The sequence below is a fragment of the Dichomitus squalens genome (genome assembly GCF_000275845.1).
Source record: "Dichomitus squalens LYAD-421 SS1 unplaced genomic scaffold DICSQscaffold_3, whole genome shotgun sequence".
Classification (NCBI taxonomy): Eukaryota; Fungi; Basidiomycota; class Agaricomycetes; order Polyporales; family Polyporaceae; genus Dichomitus; species Dichomitus squalens.
This window is the reverse complement of record NW_006766885.1, coordinates 805,331-825,393: the sequence shown is the minus strand read 5'-3', so window position 1 is coordinate 825,393 and position 20,063 is coordinate 805,331. Positions and strand designations below refer to the sequence as shown.

Genomic DNA, 20,063 nt, shown 5'->3' with positions numbered 1-20,063 from the left:
AAGCGATTTCCCGTGCGCAACTTCACCACGGTCATGTGGCACTATATATGTACCTACTTCGTGGGACAGCTTGAATTGGATGGCGCCGCCACTACATGGATGGTTACCGTGATGCAAGTACGCACCTGCCTTCGCCCTGGGACAGTATCCAATACGTCCACGAGGACATCATGAGCCATGATGAAGGTGGTCGCACTCGCATCCCATTGCGAATATATCGTGACTAGCACCTGATACCAGCCTCGACAGGAAAACACAACGATCGAGGATCGGGACCCTTCGATGCGATGGAAGGCCACGCGTCGCCTTCCAACGGAATATACATTTCAGAAACCAAGAAATCGAGACGATTTAACCCATGTACGAAGCAAACACAGGAGAAGGATGGACTAGAGATTCAACATCCGACGCACAGCTCGCAGGATCTTCCACCCCAGGTCCGTCTCCGCTATCCAGCCTAACACCCAATGGCTCCAGGGTCTGGGAGGGACTCGAAAAGCGTGCCACCGCCCACGATCTTCTGGTGAGAGAAGAGACCAGTAGACATCCGGGTTGCACAAGGGCTCAAAGCCTGCAGACAGAGTCAGAGGATGCGCAAGCAAGTCGTCTGGCAATCGAGACAGGAATTCGTTGTAGAAGGACAAAGCCTCAGCGGCGTTGAAGCGCTGGGAGGCGATATGAGTTGTCATTCTGGCGAAGAGAGGTGCCAATTCGGGCACCACCTTTATGGCATCCTATCCGATACACCATCATCATTCTTACGCCCCTGGACAGGGAAACGTCGAGGGATACTCACGGTGAAGTGGTACAAAAACATATTGCCTAAGCATGCGACGTCGAATGCGAACGGATTGTACTCCGGCTGTGCGAAACAAATGTCATGCAGTGGATGAAATTGCGGGGAGCCACGGTTGCCTTCCCAAGCTGGTCGACGTGAGTCCTTTACTGACACGTTGCCTGGTAGTTGTATGGCAAGGTCGTAATCGAAGAAGCTGAAGGCCACATCGGGAGAGTGCAAATGCTTTCCGACAATGGCCTTGGATTCGAATCTTTCCAGTTCGGGGCAGTACCCATTGACTAAGGTGTTGTCCTCCCGGATGTCCTGAAATATTTTGAGTAATGGCCTTGTGCTACCATGAGAAGGCATTGAAACTCACCCGGTGAGCAATTCGATGGTCGTGCAAGGATGACAGCCCCTGAAAGCCGCGTCAGAAGCAGATGCAATTGAGAATGAGTGGGACGTACCGTCAAAAGACACCGGGTGAAGGTTATCACGAGACGCACGGAGTCAAATGATCCCACTACGAAGGCATTACTCCATCTACAACGGTCGGCGTCCATGACGTACAGAGGAATTGCTGGGACTCACATCGGCATCACTACGAAAGAGAAATGATACGGGGAATCAAGGACCGCCACAGGAGGAAGAACGTTAGAGAGCGGCGCATTTGTGGATGAACTGAACTGTTCGAGGAGATAGCGATTATTTTGATGCTCGGCAGACCCTTAGATCGTTAGCTTGATGCAAACATCACGGCCAACGAGGTCTTGTCCGAAACCGAATCTGTACTGCCAGATCGCGAACTTGTGAACACAACGGTACGAGGCAGTGTCACAAACCCTCACCCGCACGCTCCTCGCTAATGGCGTGGTGGAGACGACATCCAGCCGAGTGGCAAGGGGAAATTGAGAAGGTGTTGTCGACTGAGGCGGATACCATTGTTCCGACGGTACAAACTCGCTCACTATCCGGAGATCGTACAGGAAGATACCGTGGGCACGGAGCCGGATTCTGTACCCTCGCCAGAAGGCTATCGGCCACTTAGGCAGGCAGCTCTGTTTGCCATTGCTCCTCAGTGATCTGCTCAAGATGTCGTTATTGATAAAACCAAAGCTAACATAAACCGCCGAACGGTACTCACGTTCGGAAGCTGCTCCTCTAACTTCTCGGCTGCCGAGTAGTCAGAATCCTTCAGCCATATCGAAGGCATGAGCGCAAAGCAGAGGCGTACGGCGTGAATTCGTCATCTATTCTGCTACAGTGGCAACAAACAACGTTGCCAGACGCTCATGGTCTCAACCGCGTTGATGCGTGCGAATAAACGGTTTGATGGCTCCGCCTCTGGGCGCTATGAACGTCCACGCGGTCGTTATTTCAACGTCAACACTGAACGTCCTTGAAGGCTTGCAGTCTGATTACTGGCACGGACTAGACGACATCTCTCGGACAATACCTCTTCGTGCCACTCTCAAATTAAGGCATCATGTCTAGAAACGACCGCAACTCTGGAACAGTCAAGATATCGCATGTTGAAAAGTTGCTTCCGAACGTAAGCATCGCTGTATTCATAATGCTGGGTTTAAATTGTGAACTTTCGGGCAGATCTCCGAGGAACAATTGGAGTCAGACAACCTATCGCCCGAGGAATGGGTGATCTTCTGGGAGGGCTACAGAGGCTGGCTCCGCGCACATGGGGTATCTCTGTATGATCTGCGGATTGTGAGCGAGAACATCCTGTCAGAACGGTGGTATCCGCCTCCTGTGACAAATTCTGCTTCATATCCCTTCGCCACTCGGCTGGATTCTGGTACAACCACACCACTCGGGAGGGGTGTACGGGTGATGCGTTTTGTTTTCCTGCTGTATCGATGATGATGACCAACCAGCAATCCCCGCAGTCTAAATTCGGATTCGGGCAAGATCTCGCCGGTCGTGATGTCTGCATAAAGTTAACAATCAGAGGGTCCGCCGAACACCAAATCAACAAATACCTTCTTGAGCAATCGAGCACCAATTCACAAGCGCCGTTTCCTTACGTGCTTCCTGCGGTGGCAGTTATTGACTCTCCCTATCACTTCTCCTTCATAGTCATGCCACTGTGAGTCAGTGTAACCCTTCTTCACGCCTAAGAGCTAACTAGAACAGGTGGGGCACTGGCTTCCGGGTGCGATCGTTTGATTCTGTGCGCCTTATGTTGATCTTCATCCGGTGCCTCCTGACGGTGTGTCCACCATTTCTCTCTACGGCTTCGAGTTCTGAAGCAGCTCTCAGGGCCTGTCGTATTTACATAGTCATCGGATAGCTCACCGAGTAAGTGGTGAAGTTTGTTCAATGTCTATAGATCCCCGAAAACCATTTCATTCGTAGGATATCCGACAGACTAACGTCTTAGTTGATGGCTACTGCCCTGAGTTAGAAGAAACCCAGTCGATAGTCATCGTCAAGGAGCACGTGACTTCTCCTGACGTGGCCTTCTGCTTTTTCGACTACGATCTCGCCATCCAACTGCCAAAAGACGTTTCTCTAAGGGACGCGCGTAGACCAGCTTGGGAAGGGAACCGCGGTTCCCTCGAATATCATCCGCATGATATCTCTCTCGCACAACCGGAATACAATCCGTTCGCATACGATGTTGCATGCTTGGGAAATTTGTTTTTGCACCACTTTACTGTGAGTTTTCTCTCGATTCTTCCTCGCCCCGTGACATGACGAGGTCTATACAGGATGCCATACCAGTGGTGCCGCAATTGGCACCTCTCTTTTCCAGGATGACGACGCATGTCATCAACGAGCGCTTCACCGCTGCTGAAGCTTTATCCTTCTACGACGAGAACCTCTCTCGACTACCAGACGATTTACTTGCGCATCCTCTGGCTCTATCCACAGGCTTTGAGCAGTTGTGGGACCCAGATGTGTACTGGTCTCTTCTTGCTCCACAAGATCGTCAGCGGTGGCAATTGTATCGGGTGCCGCCCAGATCCTGGGGTCAACAGCTCTTAGCCTGGGTAGTTGAAACTGAGATGGGGTGGAGGATTATCCGGGGTCTTCGCCGGATACTCAATGTCTAGACCCTCGACGTCTCCTGTACTCGGTTTCCTAGTACGCTAGAATTTGATTCATTCTGCCATCATAAGCCCACATGATCAGTTAGCCGTTCACATTCCCACATGGAACCTTGTGTTATTGCAGGACAAGAAATCTGCAATAACACTATCAAGATATTCAAAACATCGTGAGAAGCAGCGGCGGACCGAAACAGGTGGTGTTGGACTCCTTCCCTTCTGGGAGCTTCAGTGACTCATCGCGTGCCGCCAGATCTAGAGGATGTGGTGGTGAGAAGGGAGACTCTATCTCTGGGCAGGCTATAAAGGCTGCGCCAGGTCTGCGGCTCTTCCAACACAGTCGAGCCCTCGTCCTCAGTCTGTCCTGCATATCCTCGGTTGACCATGAACACCGCTGCACGCCATAACGTGCGCACTCCGCTCCCTGCGGGGAGCAATTTTGACTTGGACGAAAGCGCTCTGACATTCAAGGTTAGTGGCTATCGACAACTCATCTGTATTGTTGTGCTCTAGCTCATCATGTCTACAGCCATCTCAGCTGCCGTGGGTTAAGTTAGCCGCACACTTCACGGCAATTGATGGCTTCGCCCCCGGAGACATTGTCCAAATCTACGATGTGAAGCGCAGCTATATATCTCCGTCTGCTGTACGTATATCGGTTGTTGTGTCATGCACGATTCCCTTATCAATACCTACATCCAGTCTGGCCTGACGGGCAATTGGGTTCCCAATGACGACGACGCCCTATATCGCTTCCAAAAGCGCTGCATCCGGTGGAGATATCACGTAGCTGCATTAAAGCCAGTTGCCCATCGTAAGCTGCATACGACCCTCACGGTGCCGGGTAGACCGGGCACGTATAAGGCCCGTGGGTCATATGAGGCGAACAGCGTGGTATGTGAGAGCAGAAATTGCTTATAGCGTGTTAGCTGACAAGGAAAATGGCAGGTATACTTGACCGAACCCATGCAGGTGCAGTGGAGGAACCAGACACTTAACGTCAAGCAGGGCACTGCGGTTACCATCACTGGTCCGAGTTCTAAGAGTGTGCGTACATTGTACATGTTGTAGCTGCCTCCCTGAGTCCTTCTTCCGTTAACATATCTCGATATGCAGGGTCGTGACAGCGACAAAGCCTCGACGTTGTTCAATGTTGAAAGCATATACTACACTGTGAGCGTCTACATCAGATTTGCTGAGGAGTGGACCACCAGGACCTGCGCCCATGGCAGGCACTCCAGTTGTTTCGAATCGCTCTCTCAGGAGGAACTCGACATAGTCCATGGGAATTTGAGCAGAGTTCTGGACACGACGCCTCACATTAAATCCGCGGTGGAGCTTCCCGAAGCCTTGCGCGAACATGGCGCGAGTCAGACGGAGGACGTTCAGATGCTTAAGAAATAGTCAATTTGCGAAAATGTATCTGCGTATTCCAACAATGTTTTTGCCAAATCGTACTTGGTGAAGTATACATCAGGCAAGGGTTCGCTTCCGGGCACACAGGTGTCCACCAGGTTCTCAGGGGACATCTCTTATAGTTCTAATCCTCTGCGAGAGAGCCATGGCCTAGCAGCCTCCCAGGAGGATGTTATCGAGACAAACTCAACCACCGACTTGAAGGGGTTGTGGACGACGTGAACAAGGTGTCACATTGGGAACGTCCTCTCAGGACGCGAGATCTCGAACATTCGAGTCACCTGCTCCCCACTGTTGGTGGGTATGGCGAGGTCAGTACAGTACACCATCGGTGGCGAAAGGGAGAGTAATTGAACGTGGAAGCACGGTAGGTCAACTTCACCACAGTCATGCGACAGTGGAATCCTGGTCACCTCGTCCTCTCCTTGGTAACGTAGGGCGGCCAGGAACTTCGATCGAATCCAAAGATGTCTTAGATAGGAGACATATCCATCTGGCACTCACTATCCCTTTATTATTGGCCCGCAAATTCCCAGCATTATGAGGCAGAAGTCGTGAATAGGGTACAGCACCGGTACCGCCCGACCGAAACACTAGCTCTTATAGATTAGTCACCGCGGGCGCATTAATTGATGAGGGGAATTTGTTGCACTTGCCGCTGTGTAGTCACTGAAACGGATGAATGGGAGTCACTCGGAACAAAGCGGTAGGACTGTACCAAGAGATAGGATAACCGAAAGAGCTTTCGTGGGCGGCACGCCATCCTGCAGCTTCTCGGGCGCACATCCACGTCTATCTGATGATATTCGGTAGCTGCGGTGCGGGCGTTCGACGTACACGTGTATATGTGGGTCTGAAGAGTGGCACTACCGACAGAACCATCGGAGGCCAATTTCCGGCTCCAAGCTCCGCCGAACCAGTGATGAAGGTACATATAGCATCTATATTCCCAAGAAGCGACGACCGGGAACTATGACCCGGCGAAAGATGGGGATCTGAATCAACCAATTCAGAATCCAAAAGGAGCGAGGTAACGGGGGAGCCCTGTAATCCGTCCAGCTGGCTTGGAGCCCTGGAGGTAGTCTCGACCAGTACACTTCGGAGTCAAACATGGCACCGTACTCCATGCCCAACTCCAAGGGTGCCTCGAGCGCGTCCTGGGGGACATCCATCGCCGAGTCATTCAAGAATTTGAGTGCTTCCTCCGCAGTGAACCTCTGTGAGACGATGTGAGTTGTCATCTTGTCAAACAATGCTGGCAACGCCGGCATGAGTGGAACCGCCCTCTGCAAAGACACGGATCAGTATTGGCACTGTGTGAACGGGACCGACTTACTGAGAAGTTGACTCGGAATAGATTACCCAACATGGCAACGTCGTACGCAAAAGGGTTGTATGTCGGTTCGCCGACACAAACGTCGTCTGGCCGGTACATGTCGGCGCCTGCCCACGCTTCTTGGGCAGGGCGACGGCAGTGCTCCAACGAAGTGACTTGTGGGAGGTATATAGACTGGTCATAGTCCATGAGAGCATATAGAACGTCTGGTCGTCTTCGATGATCAACCAAGTCTTCAGACAGACGATCCATATCTCGGTCAAGCCTGTAACAATTCACGACGACATTATACTCGAAGATGTCCTAGTTATGCGTGAGTGGGCATAGCATTCACGGAACATTTGAACACGACTCACTCGGTGCGCTATGCGATTCGCATGCAGGAAGACAAGGCCCTAGTACGATAGGGGGTGTTAAGAAGGCAATCAAGTACGACAGGTCTCGGCATACCTGAAGCAAACATTTCATGAAGTGCAAGACTTCACGCATCGTTTGGAACTCTTCGATGTAGAAGGGGCTTCCCCACCTATCGCCGCTCGTCAATAAGTAGCAGATCGGCCGGTCCGGCGACAACTGACGTGGGCATCGTGACAATGGAATACTGATGAGGGGTATCGAGGATGGCAAGAGGAGGAAGAACACATGGGAACGTGCTCGGGTCGGTAAACAAGTCCTGTTGCTGCATAAGACACTGAAAAATGCTGTATTCCGGACTGTTCTTGTCGACGAGCTTCAACATAACGTCTCTGCCTACGGAGTCCTGACCACATGCTAATTTGATCTGAAAGGGTAGTGTAAATTCGTATCGCGTCAGATTGCTTTCGAGGGCTTACCATATAATCAAAAACTTTCTGTGTGTTCGGTGCGTCGATCACGCACCGAGCAAAAGGTAGCGACGCAGGTGTGCTAACGGAGGGTGTCCACCAGGTTCTCCGGAACTTTGCAGGATTCTCCTGAGGGGGTTTCTCATATAGTTCTATTCCTCTGCGAGAGAGCCATGGCCTGGCAGCCTCCCAGAAGGATGTTGTCGAGACAAACTCAACCACCGAGGGGATCTAGACATTCAGACAGGATGAGAACTCGGCCACTACGTAACGCAAACAAAAGATCTCACGTCCGGAATCTGAGGCTCAAACGCAGTGTATCGATGACCCGGGTCCTGCGCCATGTATGCCAATGGTCGATGATGTGAGCTTCAGTATATCATTATTATTGGTGGCGTATGGAGAGTCGCTAACAAAGGTGTTGTCGAAGCCATCAGCCGTATGTCAACTTCACCACGGTCATGTGATACTAATTAGCCCCCATTTCAACTGTTCATGCGCGTTCAGCTACGCACTTTCACCGGTACCGGTCATCTAGGAGGGAAGATGTAGCAAAGGACCTGCCGGCGTCACGACCCGGCGTCACGACCCGGCGTCGCTCGCATGCTCGTCTGACAAGACGCGTGACAAGTGGGGCACACGTGGCTACTATACGTCTCCCTTCACCAATTGGACGCGTCAACCCGATCATGTTCAACCATGGCCTAACCTGAGCTCTATGACATATAGCTGATCTTGCTTCAGCACTACCACATTCATACCTCGCCTTCCCGAAACCTGGTTATTCAGCCTCATGAGCGATACCATGAGCGTCGATTCCGACAAGGCGTCCCCCCAGCCCACGGATGGTCTCCATGTGAGTTGGAAGTTTCAAAGTCAAAGAACATTTCTCACCATTGAAGGCTTTGGCAGCATTACGTATTGCAAGCCCAACTAGCTTCAGGATCAATATCTCAGGTTTTCCGCGCTGTGTGCAAACGCGGCCGTATGCGTAACAGGTTTGTCGCAGTGAAGAAAGTGGGTCCGCTAGCACTGTCATAGTCACATTGATGTCCATGCGATGTTATCTGATTCAGATATCATACGAAACTCACCGCGATACCTCTCGTTCCGCCAAGGATCTTGTATCTGCTGCCTCAATTCACTCTGCCCTATGCCATCCTACCATTGTCACCCTTATATCCTCCTTTGTCGCACCATCCGGGTATTATCACGTCCTAGAGCTCTGTGAGAATGGCAATTTGGCCGACTTCTTGCATGCGAGGGATCCTCAAGCTCTCACGGAAGAGGAGTTGCGAGGGGTGGCCAGGACTCTTGTCGACGCCTTGCTCTACCTCAAGAAGGAACGTGTTGTGCATCGCGATATCAAGCCAAGCAACGTTCTCATCACTGGGAACTACCGACTGGTGAGTAATGTAATTGCGGGGAAGACTGTAGATCTCACTATGTCTCAGAAACTATCCGGACTCAACTCCGCAATCCGACTGCCACGGCCGGACGCAACGGAGACCGCTTTCTGCGGCTCACCAAACTACGTGTCCCCGTAAGTCAGATGGAGCTTTGTTGCCGCGCATATACTCACTGCCTGGCGCAGGGAAATCCTTTCCGGGCTGCCCTATCGCTTTACAACGGACCTCTGGTCAGTTGGTGCCGTGTTAGTGACTTGTCTCACCGGGCAACCGGCGTTCCATGTACGTGACGATTGCATGTTACGCATATCTCCATACTGGAACCACGCAGCAGGCCCCGACTCCCGCGGAGGTTTTCGACAACATATGCTGCGCCAGGTATATGCTTCCCGATGGTGCATCGTATGAAGTTGTAGACCTCATCGCCGGTCTCCTGCAGAAGGTAAGGCCGTTCCGCGGATTCTGCAGCACTATAATTTGACTACAGAAATCATCAGGTTCCTGAGGATCGTATGCCCCTTCATCGAATATTTACCCATCCCTTCTTCAAGCCTTCCCTTATCACACACCCGCTTACTACAGAACGTGTCAGACATGGGTGCGACGACAACTCTGGCAAGGATGTTCTGAAACCCTACGAACCTAGCCATCTATCATCTCAGCGATATCCGGCCCTCCTGTCGACAGACCCTGCACGACTCCGCCCCATGACGGACAACAAACGGCAGCTTGCTTTCAAGTTCAAACGAGCTCCTTTAGAGGATATCACAAATTTCTTCCAAGACGACCCGCAAGACGATACCAGTTTAGTGCCACCTCCTCGACGGACAGCGTCGGCTCCTGCGAACTCTCCACTTGCTCACTTGTACAACGAGGACTCGAGGCCGCCTACACCTGCTCTCACGACTGACTCTGGCACGCCTAGTGTCTCATCTATTGCCAGTCTTGCGGAGAACCAGGCTCGTGGCTTAGGGGCTAGCGGCGTGCCCGCATCGCCTCGGACTGAGCTGAAGCGCGTATTGTCTGATCCTTGCGGTTCTACTAAATTACATCTTGCTACTGGGGCGCCTCTATCCAATCAACTCGTTCCATCCTCTCATCACACAAAGCTCCCTATGCACAGAATCGTCTCTCAAGCGACGAGCTCCACCGCGGTCTCCCACCGCGGAAACGGCTCTGTCAATATCGCCCGGTTCAGCACTCGTCGATTGAAATCCCAAACACACAAGGTGTCGCGCGGGCAATTAGTCGTCCTGCCTTCGAAGGCTCTACTGGTCGACTTCCGGGAAGGCGAGCGTAGAAAGGGATATGATGGAAAGCAAGTACTCATGATCAGCTCGGACGGTGATATGGTACGCCAGTTTATGACTCTCCAGGCTCTAGAATACTAAATGTGAGTCTGGCAGGTCGAAGTCTATGACGCTCCTCATTTGAGCACTCCATGCTGTCTTGCGGAGCCCGTTGCGATCTACACCTCGAAACAGCTACCTCCTGAGTACGCAAAGCAATATGAGGATGCGATGAAAATCGTCAACCAGTTGAATGCTCGTGTCCCCAAGGTTAGCATATTTACTGACATTGACGACTTCTTTCTCCAACCTCCGCTACACAGCTCGTTCACTTCGCCGAAGACGCAAAGTGCACGCTCATGGCGAACGGTCCGCCTGGAGACGTGGAGATCCACATGCCCTCGGAAGAAGCCGAGGGCGGTGACGACAGGGAAGCTATTCGTCTCCGTCTGCAACGCAGCAAACACATCCTAGAGATCTCTCGTCATGTCAACAAGGCTAGCGGAACGCGAAGAGATATTGGGGAATGGACGAAAAAGGTCATCCCTCTCAGCCACATGCTGGAACTCCCAGAAGACGACTGGCGATCATTTGACGGTCTAGAACGAGTAGCGATGGCCCGATTGGAAGACTTCCTGCGCATATGTGACGCGGCGGAGATGGTAGAGGCCGGTGGTGGAACAACTGCCATAGCCACAGATCAGTCCAAATACGGGGGCGACGGCCGGGAACGTCTAGAGCGGGTTTTGCGCCACATGGAGATAAAGGCTACAGACAAGACTCCTGAAGATGGCGGGAGGCCGCCTTCTCGGAGTGGGTCGTGTGCGAGCGTGGTGGCTTCGGTGGTTGTGCGCCCACGCCCAAGGAAGTTCTCGAGCACTGCCATGTTACGTTAGATGTTGTTGGAGTTTGGAGACCTCTTGTAAGACAGAGACTCATTACGTGCAGGATGCGGTGCCAGTCGGTGGCAGAGAGACAAGAAGATCAGGAGGAACTGGTAACGGGAGTTGCCTAAACGGGAGAGCGATGAGATCAAGCTTGATCAAGGGAGCCGCCGAAGGTTTTGAGGACATAGCGAGCTGTCCTTTTCTCCCTTCTCTTCCACATCTTTCGACCCTAGGACATCGAAACCTGTGGATGTCTCAGCAATCAGCTGCTGCAAAGCCTTCGCTGCAGGGGGTCCGTCTCAAAGCCAGGAAACGTGCCGTCAAGGCCTCAGCCAAACACGAACCCAACGGTAAGCACAAGCACAGCATACACCCCCTCCGCCTCCAGCAGGGTGCTCATAGGCACGGTCTTGCCCACAGTCTTCCGAGACCAGCTCCTCAAGCATCTTGAGAACGTCCCGCCCACCGATTTTGACGCTGTCACGAATAAATTGGTCCAAGCTGGTTCCACCCTCGAGTTCCTGAAGTATGCAGATGCCCTCTTCGAGATTCTCCTCGTCGGTGGCCTCCTCCAGCCCGGCGGCCAGTATGTCGAGGATGGCGCACCGCTCTCGCCGTTCTCACTCCTCAACGCCAAAGAGCCTGTGGAGGTGGCAGACGTGAAGCAATATGTCGAGGTCCTCAACAAACTAATCCGCAGGTGAGTGGCCCCTCACTCGCTTCCCCCGCCCCCTCGTCCGCTTCCGGTATCTGGTGTCGTGAGCGAACGCCGACGGTGTGGCTGCGTAGATACAAGTACCTACAGCGGCCTCTTGAAGAGAGCACGCTGCCGAACTTGTTGCAATACCTGAACCGCCTGCCAGAAGCCCAGAGGGAGAAGATAGCCGTTGCTATCGGCCTTTTCCTGGCCCAGGGCCTTGCGAGCGCGAGCTGCCTGCAGAGTCTGACGAAGGATCATCTCGTCAAGAACGGTGCGTCCTCTAACTCGCTTCCGTTGTATGTACTTTAAGCCTGACGACCGACTCGTTCCCTGCCAGACCTGTCGGCGAACGTCATCACGCTCGTCTTCCGCGCGTACCTGAGCATGCAGTCCATGGAGCACCTCGCGGGCACGCTCAAGCGCGGCGGCATCAAGGACCTCATCCTCTTCTTCCCGCCCAACAAGCGTGACGACAAGGCGCTCGATGAGCACTTCCGGAAGGCGGGGCTCCCCCAGGTCGCCGAGTGGTGGACGAAGCGCCAGTTCGCGTCCCTCAAGGACGAGGTCATCAAGCAGCTCAAGGAGATGCTGGCCAACGGCAACTCGCACGGGGATATCGTGATCGCGATCAAGACAAAGCAGGAGGAGCAGCCCCTGCCCGAGGCCGAGCTTGTGTCCTGCATTTGGCAGGGTCTCATCTCGAGCATCGAGTGGAGCGCACGCCAGGACCAGAACGAGGCGCTTGCGTTGAGAGAGATCACTGTACGCGTCTTGTTCTATTCTGTGCACCTGCCTGGCGGCTGACCGAAGGATCGACGGTGCGCAGAGCTTTACTGATATACTCGAGCCGTTCTGCAATGGGCCGAAGACCGAAGTCGCTCTCATCAATACTGTACAAGTGTACAGTTACGAAGACACGCGCATCATGAAGGCGTTCCCTCAAATACTAAAGGTCAGCTCCCGCATGGCTGTGCCTTGCCGCACTTCGGTGGCTGACATCGTACCCACCAGGTTCTGTATAGTAAGGATTGTATTTCTGATCAGGCTATCATCTACTGGCACCAGAAGGGCTCCAAGCCGCAGGGCCGGCAGCACTTCCTCCAGGCCACTCAGTCCCTTGTCAAGGTAAGCTACCTTCCCGACTTGTCTTCGACGAGTGCTTACTTTGGGTCCTTTTGTTAGTTCCTGCAGGAGCAAGAGAGCGAGGACGAGGACGAGGAGTGACGGACTCCACCACGCATCGCACTATCTATATATGTTTCGGCTGCCTCGCATGTATCCTGAGAATTCGCATCGCCCACTTTCCAATTGATAGAAACAACATTCTTGCAAGCGTACGTGCGTTAGCCTCGCTGGCCGAATGCGACAACTGCTCAATTGCAGATATGGGACGAGAAGGGGATAAGCTAGACTCGACAACAAGAGGAACAAGAGCCAAATCGACTTCGGTAACGCCACACAGCGAAGGTTCACAAGACAATACAGCGTAATCGGAACGTAGACAAGCGGTGGAAACGATAGTATACAGTACCTTACGCCTAACGGAGCATACACCTACTTTTCAAAAGTTGGCAGGGAAAACGGCGGACAAAGGTCGGACGAGCCGCATGCGACACTCGCTCAGAAAAAGATTTTGTTCCATCTGCCGACGGGTCTCCAGCATCGCGGCTGCGAGGTGCGGAGAGACCCTCTCTCCCCCTCCCCTCCCCGCGGGAACTACATCTACCACGCCTCCGGCATCTGCGGAAAGTCGCCCATCCACCCGTTCTGGCCGCCCATCTGGAGGAAGATCCCGTCCGAGCCGTTCACGGGCAGCCCGAGGTCCGTCAGGCTCTGCTCCTGCAGCCAGAGCGGGATCGCCTGCGGGTTGAACATCCGCTGGTCGTGCGCCCACGGGCCGACCTCCTCGACCGTGAACGGCGGCGCGGGGCCCGCGATGCTCGGGTCGATGAACGGTGCGCCGCCGCCGCCGCCGGGCATGCCGGGGGGCACGTCACCGGGGCCGCCGGTGGTCGTGGGCATGTGGGCGTTCTGCGGGCCGGGGCCGCCGCCCATGCCGGCAGCGGCGGCGGCGGCGGCGAGGCCTACCTTGCGGCGGAGGTTGGCGAGCATGATGCGGAGCGTGAGGGCGTAGCGCTCTGCGGCGACGTCGGAGAGGAGCTGGGCGAGCTGCTCGACCTGGACGGAGATCGCGCCGAGGTCGAGCTCGGCGGGGAAGAGGTTCGCCATCTTGAGCAGGAAGAGGCCGGAGAAGGCGGCCATGACGAGCGTGTCGTGCACGGCGTAGCGGAGCGCGGCGCGGTAGGTGGGCGAGTCGAGCAGGTTCGAGAGGCAGTTCGAGGCGGCGTCCTTGGCCTGGAACGCGAGCTCGCGCTGCTCGAAGGGCATCTTGTCCCAGGAGACGCCGCGGAGAGCGACGCAGACGAGCCAGAGCTTCGCGTAGTGCAGCTCGCCGACGAGGATCTTGCGCGGGAGGGCCTCCTCGTCCATCGTTTGTCCTGCACGAGGAAGGGGTTAGCGTGCGAGGGCCAGAATGGGCGTGATCATCACCACTCACTGTGCAGCTCATCGCAGTCTGCCCACCACTTGTCGAGGGCGATGTTCGCGCGCCTGATGAATGACAACGTGTTGTGGTTGACCTGTCCGTTAAGCGGCGACAGCGTCTCGTATATTTGAGCTAGAAGGCGCGACAAAATTGGATATCAGTCATCCTGCTCGGTCCGAAAGTTGAGAAGCCCGGAACCACGCACTCTTCTGGGCGATCAACTCCACCTGAGAGATCAACCGCACGTCCGTGGGCGACGCCATCGGATGCGACAGCAGCACGCGACAGTGCCGGATGGAGCTCTCGTCGCGCAGGACGATGGGCCGACCGGTGCCCAGGCTCATCTGGTGGTCGAACCAGTACAAGCACAGCCAGATGCGGGCCGACACGACTGCGAAGATGCCACACCGTCAGCCCCACGAGCCCACAAGAACCTTTCGCGTAGCAACCACGCACCGAGGTTTCGCTCCTCATCCTCGCTCCGCTTCTTCTCGCCGTGGTCCGCGAGCTTCTCGAGCGCGCGGTGGAGGCCGAGGTCGAGCGCCATGCGCATCGCGTGCCCGCTGGGAAGCCAGCCGTTGGTGCTCCACGCCGCGAGGAGGAGCATGCCCTGGACGGCCTCCTTGCGCACGACCGGGCCGAAGAGGGACGAGCGGGCGATGCCCTGCGCCTCCTCGAGGCACTTGTAGAAGGCGGGGATGAGCGGGCCGGTCCCGCTCCGGATCTTCGCCGCCACGGCAAGGATGGCGTCGAACGTCCACGGGCTGCGCTCCATGAGCCCGTCGTAGGTGTCGTACGAGGGGTCGAAGACGGGGATGAAGATGTGGCAGCCGGAGAAGAAGCTGGGGGCGGGACGGAGGTGAGGAGGGGGAAGGTGGAAGTGGTTGGGGAGACGTACATATGATACAGCTCCCGAGCCTCGGTGTCTGAGACGAGTCCCTAGTGATTGATATGCTTCAGCACACTCGGGGTTGAGTTGAGAGATGGTTAGTAGTGTGCACCTTTTCAACGACGTGCGGGAAGGCGTTGCGGGGCGTCGGTTCGGCCCGCTTGCGCTTCTTCATCCTGCAAAATGCCACACGGTTAGAGTGTGAGCAGGTGTACCATGCACTCGGAAACTACTTGCCGTGGGGGAGACGCAGAGGGTGCAGCGGCAGCCTCGGCGGCGGCGTTGGCAAGACCCTGCAGGGCTTCGATTGGGGCATTGAGCGACGAACGCGGAAGGGTGTCCTCGGATTCGTCGTCTGACGACGGCGCGGTGCTGGGCACGATCCCATACGTCGCATACTTGTGCGGCTTCAAACGAGTTAGGCCACCGCCGGGACGGGCTCGAACGAACGGAGTACGCACCGGAGGGGCAAATCCGGGCAGCGGAGGGAACGTCCGGTTCCGGGGCACGGGCTCTACTTGGGAAGTGGTTATAATCAACGAAGCGAGGGAGAGGAGGAACCAACAAACCTGACATGCCGGGACTTTCGCGCGAGGACGTCGCTGGACCGTACGCGGGCGGCTGGACGTGGACCATGGCCTGGCTCTGGCTCTGGATGGCGGAGAGGATGCGGTCGAGGGACGACTGCATGCCGATCATCTGGCTCTGCATGACCTGCGCGCAGGGTGGCCACGTCAACGACATGAGCAGCCCTCGAGCGGGCGAGCGATCACGCACCAAATACTGGCCCTCAAGGCGGGAGAGGCGTCTGCGGGGAGAGGGAGGTGGTGGGGTGAGCATGAAACGGACACATGGGGTGCGGGGTTCGGTGGCGGGGGAGACAAGGGGAGAGCACTCACTCGACGCTGGCTGTGGACAAGGCCTGGACATTTTTCTTCTCTGGCTTCTCAAAGACGCATTGGGCGCCGCTAAGCTGGCAGCGACGACAGGGGGCCTGGAGAGGCGAGGACGGGAGAGGGCCCGGGCCGGGCGGATGGGCGGACAGACGGGACGGGCGAGAGGGAGGCTACGGGTCAGCATCCGAGGGCGGGGCGGGTGATGGGAGGAGCGGAGCGTACGGACCTCGCCTTCGCACCTGTTCTTGCCCTTGCGACAGTTGGTGCAGGCCCGCGCGCCCCGCTTCGGGATGTGGGCGGGCGTGGCGGGCGGCGACATTCCTAGCCCCGACGACGGGTCCTGGGGGGATGCCATTTCGGACCGGGGGCCGCCGTTGGGTGCGACGGTGAAACTGTGGGTGCGGCGGCGCTTTCCAGAGGGCTGGTCGTCGTAATTGGAGGTCGACGTCGTGGGCGAGAGGGACATCATCGACATGGGGGACGATGAGAGGAGACGGGGCGCAACGCAAGGCGGGACGCCGGTCCCTGGGCCTGTGACCCCCTTATCCGCTAATCTAACCCCCCCTTATCAAAACCTCAACTAAATGGTCAGCTGGCCTGGGCGCTGCGAGTCGATTCGCAGCGATCCGGTCTGTGCCCGCTTCCGGAAGGCCGGCGTGGCCCTCGGTGGTGAAGACAGCCGGGCGCTGTCGAACTGCAAGCATCGCTTCTTCTTGTGGCGTTTGAGTTACCTTCTGTCTGCACCCCCTCATTCCCCAGCCAAAGTTCACGTATCTGCAATTGGAGCTTTGATTACTTCATCGCACTCGAACATTCGTATAGTTGGACATCGCTGGTAATCGCAGCATGTTAAGATGTTTCATGCTAGGACCCACGACAAACCTTGTTACCTGGACTCAGGGTGTATCCACGTCAGTGGTAGGTCCAGCAGGCGACCCTCCCCGTCGTTCGTAGAACATCCGGCCGTCTTCTGTTCTTGTTCTCATCAAGTGGCCCTACCCATCGATGCTGCAACGGAGGTCATGACGGCAGCGAGCTCCCACACTCGTGCATTCACTCGCACCAGCTGACGGTCGACGGCCTCATCACCACCTCCCTGCCCCAAATAGCTCCGGTTCTAGCTCCAGCTGGCCAACCCCTCGCGCCTGCGGTACTCATGTCGCTCACCTCTGACGTCCCGCTTGCCCTAGCTGCGGTTCCAGACGTTGACGTCCGTCTCTCTACAGCACGCGGCGTGCACTAGCTCAGGGTCTGGCGCAGGCGGCACAACAGAACATCGAGTTGAAGTTATCGTCCCACGTCCCGGCAAGCTGCTAGGCTTAACCACGACCAGTTCCCCGGTATCGCGCTTCACTCGCTCGCACGGCGCAGCCCTCTCCTCCCGTGTTGATCGTGCACACCGGGGCGAACGGGAACGTGCGTTTGTCGTGGGACCGTCGTCCTTCTCTCTGCTCATCCAGGGCACCCCGACTGACACGCAGCGCTGCTGCTCGCGTACGTACAGGAAGAGCCTCACGTGGGTGTGCGCGTCATAGCTTGCAAGGCCTGGAATCGCATTCATATCCTGAAGGCTTCTTGCTTCTGGGGGTCCTCATGCACTCTCACTGCAGCCGCCTTTCATCCGCATCCGACGATAGAGCTCATTCTCAACCCACACCCCTCTTCTCATGGATTCTTTCGTGTCTGGAGGTCTCGACTATGACGCCCTCCATTTATGGATCGTCGTCGGACATACGGTGTGCTCGTCGCCGGCATTCTGCGCTTCTGGCCTCTATGTCATCAAAGTTCGGCGACTTGTTCGCTCTCCCGAGATCATCGCTCGCCAGTCTGTTGGCTCCCGATTACGCATGATTATCTGTCATTTTTTCGGGACAGTTCTAACGCGTCTTCTACACAGAGACATCAGCGTACGATCGTCGTAAGAGTACAAGGGACATGGCTCTGGCGTGCCTAACCGTATGGTGCTCATGGGAACCCGTCATCAGACGACTGGAACGTGTACGTACAGACGTAGTTATCTGCGGCAAATCCGTTTTACACGAAGCCTACAGCGGTACCCGTGAATAGTATCGCGAAGATGATGCGTCACGGTATCTTCAACACGGTAGATTCGTACGCAATACAGGAATAAGGACGTTATAACGTATTTGTCTTCAATCCCATGGTCTTAATACATCATCGGGCATCGTCCCTGCAAAATGCAACGGACCCGTTCCGAAACCCTTCTCATCGAAAAGCAAAACCTCACCAAAAGCAAAATGAAAGCGGCGCGGACACAAGCCCCGAATATCTCACATTCCAGGGACACGTTTGGCTACGGTTGCCACTACAGACAGGCCGGAGGAACACACCAAGGCCATCAGCGGCGAGAATAAATACTGTGCGAATCGAAGTTAGTCGGTCAGCTTCAGCCGGCTCAAGAACGAGCGACGGGAGGGGGACACGTACAGAAACGGTGAGATACCCTGCAATCTCTCCCTGGTCGACGTTCACGAGCTCTGCGACGCTGACGAGCAACATAGCAGAAGGCCCCGCTGGGATCAAGACGAGTAAGAACCTGCAATGACGGACCACAGTATTCAGTGCTTCGGCTCGAGACAGATATCACGAGCGCAATACAACATACCATACCAGGCGATCGTCCACGTACAGCCCGCGCCCGGCAGACAGGAAGACGAAGAGGAGTGCCAAGCCGGGCATGACAATGAACCGCACAAAGAGCACCCACACGGTAGGGAGCTTGCCGGGATCCGACGACTTTACGAGAGCGAGCTCGGCGCCGACGGTGAACGCTTGGAGCGCGACGAAGAGCTCGCCGAGGTTGATAACACTTTGCGTGAGGCTGGAATACAGTACGCCGTCTCCATCAAGGATAGCGTGGTGCAAGGGCGGGGTGGCCTGTAAGGACTCCCTATCAGTCTCTGTTACGTGCGCAGGCTGCGACTCCAAAATGTCGGTCGAGCACAGTCCTCTGACGCTAGCTTACCCCGATGATGAACGCTACAACAGCACTGAGAAGCACTGGGCTGACGTGCTTCGCGACATTTTTGACTGGATTTTCAAGAAATTGGAGGCGATGAGGCCAATGGTAGTCCGGTCGGTCTGCGATGCCGTCGAGCGCGTGCCTGTACGCGTCTCCAGTCCGCGTGCGCTCCGAGTCGTCCGAGTCCTCGGGGTGGTGGTCGATGTCATCAAGCAGCCCGACGCGCTCAGCGTTGTGCAGAGCAGGATTGATCCGTCCGGGGCCCGGGCGCAACCTGTCCTGCCCGCCGCCCTGGCGCTCTACGGCGTCTTCGTCGACCGGCTTGTCACGCGCGATTATGCCTGGCACGAGCTGGAAGGTGAAGGTCTGCTGGACGACGGCGTTGAGCAGGATGAGGCTCTTTGCGCGGCGGAGCAGCGTAGAGGAGCCCTCGCCGTCGCGCGAGATGGCGCCGAGCACGCCTGAGCTATCGAGAGACTGCAGGAGGAGGAGCGGGAGGACGTTCGAGTTCGGACGGCCGCAGGCCGCGATGGTCCAGTACGGGAGCTTCATCACGCGGTGGCCGACGTAACCGATCGCATGCGCAAGGAGGGTGGATGCAAGACCCCATATGGGGATGATCCAGTCTTTGGAGAGGTGCGTCAAGGTGAGGTCGGGTCCCATTGCCTCGATGATGAGGCAGGGGAGGAAGAGGTTCGTGCACAGCTTGGTAATGTGCCTGACGCTCTTGTGGTCCAGGTACCCGATTTTAGCCATGACAAAACCTGAGAAGAGGGTGAGGAGGACGGATATTGAGCCCTCGAGTGCGCCTACGAGCGTTGGGATTAGGGTCGACTCCGACAACGTGCCGCCGCCGGGGTTCGCCATGATGGTTTGCGAGGCCACGTCCATTGCCTAGGCTGCAAGAGGTGTAAGGTTGGAAGGGCGAAAGGCGTCGTGTGGGGATGAGTATCGAGGCTCTTCAGTCGGCGATGAGGAGGAGGGCATGCGCTGGGGCCCCACATTGTGCTCTTGGTGGTGGCTGTCAAGAAACAAGCCCCGCACGA

General features: G+C 55.9%; 6 protein-coding genes across 6 annotated transcripts; 2 read left to right on the top strand and 4 right to left on the bottom strand.

Moving 5' to 3' along the window:
* Positions 1 to 389: 389 nt before the first annotated feature.
* Positions 390 to 710, bottom strand: DICSQDRAFT_50561 (uncharacterized protein; the record flags this gene model as incomplete). The annotated part of the gene is made up of 1 exon (XM_007361821.1): positions 390 to 710. A coding segment is annotated over one exon (321 nt), but the record flags the coding sequence as incomplete, so codon positions are not given.
* A 1,449-nt stretch (positions 711 to 2,159) lies between these two features.
* On the top strand, positions 2,160 to 3,902 carry DICSQDRAFT_132806 (uncharacterized protein). The gene is made up of 6 exons (XM_007361820.1): positions 2,160 to 2,330; positions 2,384 to 2,879; positions 2,927 to 3,002; positions 3,053 to 3,091; positions 3,149 to 3,451; positions 3,505 to 3,902. Exons 2-6 carry the CDS (start codon positions 2,653 to 2,655, stop codon positions 3,847 to 3,849), a joined length of 990 nt encoding a protein of 329 aa, XP_007361882.1. The 5' UTR covers positions 2,160 to 2,330; positions 2,384 to 2,652; the 3' UTR covers positions 3,850 to 3,902.
* Positions 3,903 to 4,186: 284 nt separating this feature from the next.
* On the top strand, positions 4,187 to 5,310 carry DICSQDRAFT_132803 (uncharacterized protein). The gene is made up of 5 exons (XM_007361819.1): positions 4,187 to 4,314; positions 4,373 to 4,489; positions 4,546 to 4,737; positions 4,792 to 4,890; positions 4,960 to 5,310. Exons 1-5 carry the CDS (start codon positions 4,228 to 4,230, stop codon positions 5,245 to 5,247), a joined length of 783 nt encoding a protein of 260 aa, XP_007361881.1. The 5' UTR covers positions 4,187 to 4,227; the 3' UTR covers positions 5,248 to 5,310.
* Positions 5,311 to 6,200: 890 nt separating this feature from the next.
* DICSQDRAFT_124494 (uncharacterized protein) lies at positions 6,201 to 7,334 on the bottom strand (the record flags this gene model as incomplete). The annotated part of the gene is made up of 5 exons (XM_007361818.1): positions 6,201 to 6,545; positions 6,596 to 6,898; positions 6,952 to 6,990; positions 7,046 to 7,121; positions 7,174 to 7,334. The coding sequence occupies 5 exons, from the start codon at positions 7,332 to 7,334 to the stop codon at positions 6,201 to 6,203; spliced, it is 924 nt and encodes a 307-aa protein (XP_007361880.1).
* A 1,001-nt stretch (positions 7,335 to 8,335) lies between these two features.
* DICSQDRAFT_132801 (uncharacterized protein) lies at positions 8,336 to 16,505 on the bottom strand. Its single transcript, XM_007361817.1, has 25 exons — positions 16,261 to 16,505; positions 16,038 to 16,132; positions 15,916 to 15,946; positions 15,708 to 15,852; positions 15,600 to 15,652; positions 15,378 to 15,545; positions 15,251 to 15,316; positions 15,148 to 15,188; positions 14,706 to 15,091; positions 14,455 to 14,640; positions 14,262 to 14,381; positions 12,887 to 14,202; positions 12,716 to 12,829; positions 12,531 to 12,656; positions 12,042 to 12,466; positions 11,794 to 11,975; positions 11,425 to 11,704; positions 10,441 to 11,354; positions 10,235 to 10,387; positions 9,326 to 10,180; positions 9,163 to 9,270; positions 9,014 to 9,110; positions 8,874 to 8,962; positions 8,496 to 8,825; positions 8,336 to 8,436 (listed from the first exon to the last, which is right to left on the bottom strand). The coding sequence occupies exons 1-12, from the start codon at positions 16,498 to 16,500 to the stop codon at positions 13,427 to 13,429; spliced, it is 2,307 nt and encodes a 768-aa protein (XP_007361879.1). The 5' UTR covers positions 16,501 to 16,505; the 3' UTR covers positions 8,336 to 8,436; positions 8,496 to 8,825; positions 8,874 to 8,962; positions 9,014 to 9,110; positions 9,163 to 9,270; positions 9,326 to 10,180; positions 10,235 to 10,387; positions 10,441 to 11,354; positions 11,425 to 11,704; positions 11,794 to 11,975; positions 12,042 to 12,466; positions 12,531 to 12,656; positions 12,716 to 12,829; positions 12,887 to 13,426.
* Positions 16,506 to 18,169: 1,664 nt separating this feature from the next.
* Positions 18,170 to 19,884, bottom strand: DICSQDRAFT_98906 (uncharacterized protein; the record flags this gene model as incomplete). Its single annotated transcript, XM_007361816.1, has 4 exons — positions 18,170 to 18,412; positions 18,483 to 18,591; positions 18,661 to 18,932; positions 19,021 to 19,884. The coding sequence occupies 4 exons, from the start codon at positions 19,882 to 19,884 to the stop codon at positions 18,326 to 18,328; spliced, it is 1,332 nt and encodes a 443-aa protein (XP_007361878.1). The 3' UTR covers positions 18,170 to 18,325.
* Between the last annotated feature and the right edge of the window lie 179 nt (positions 19,885 to 20,063).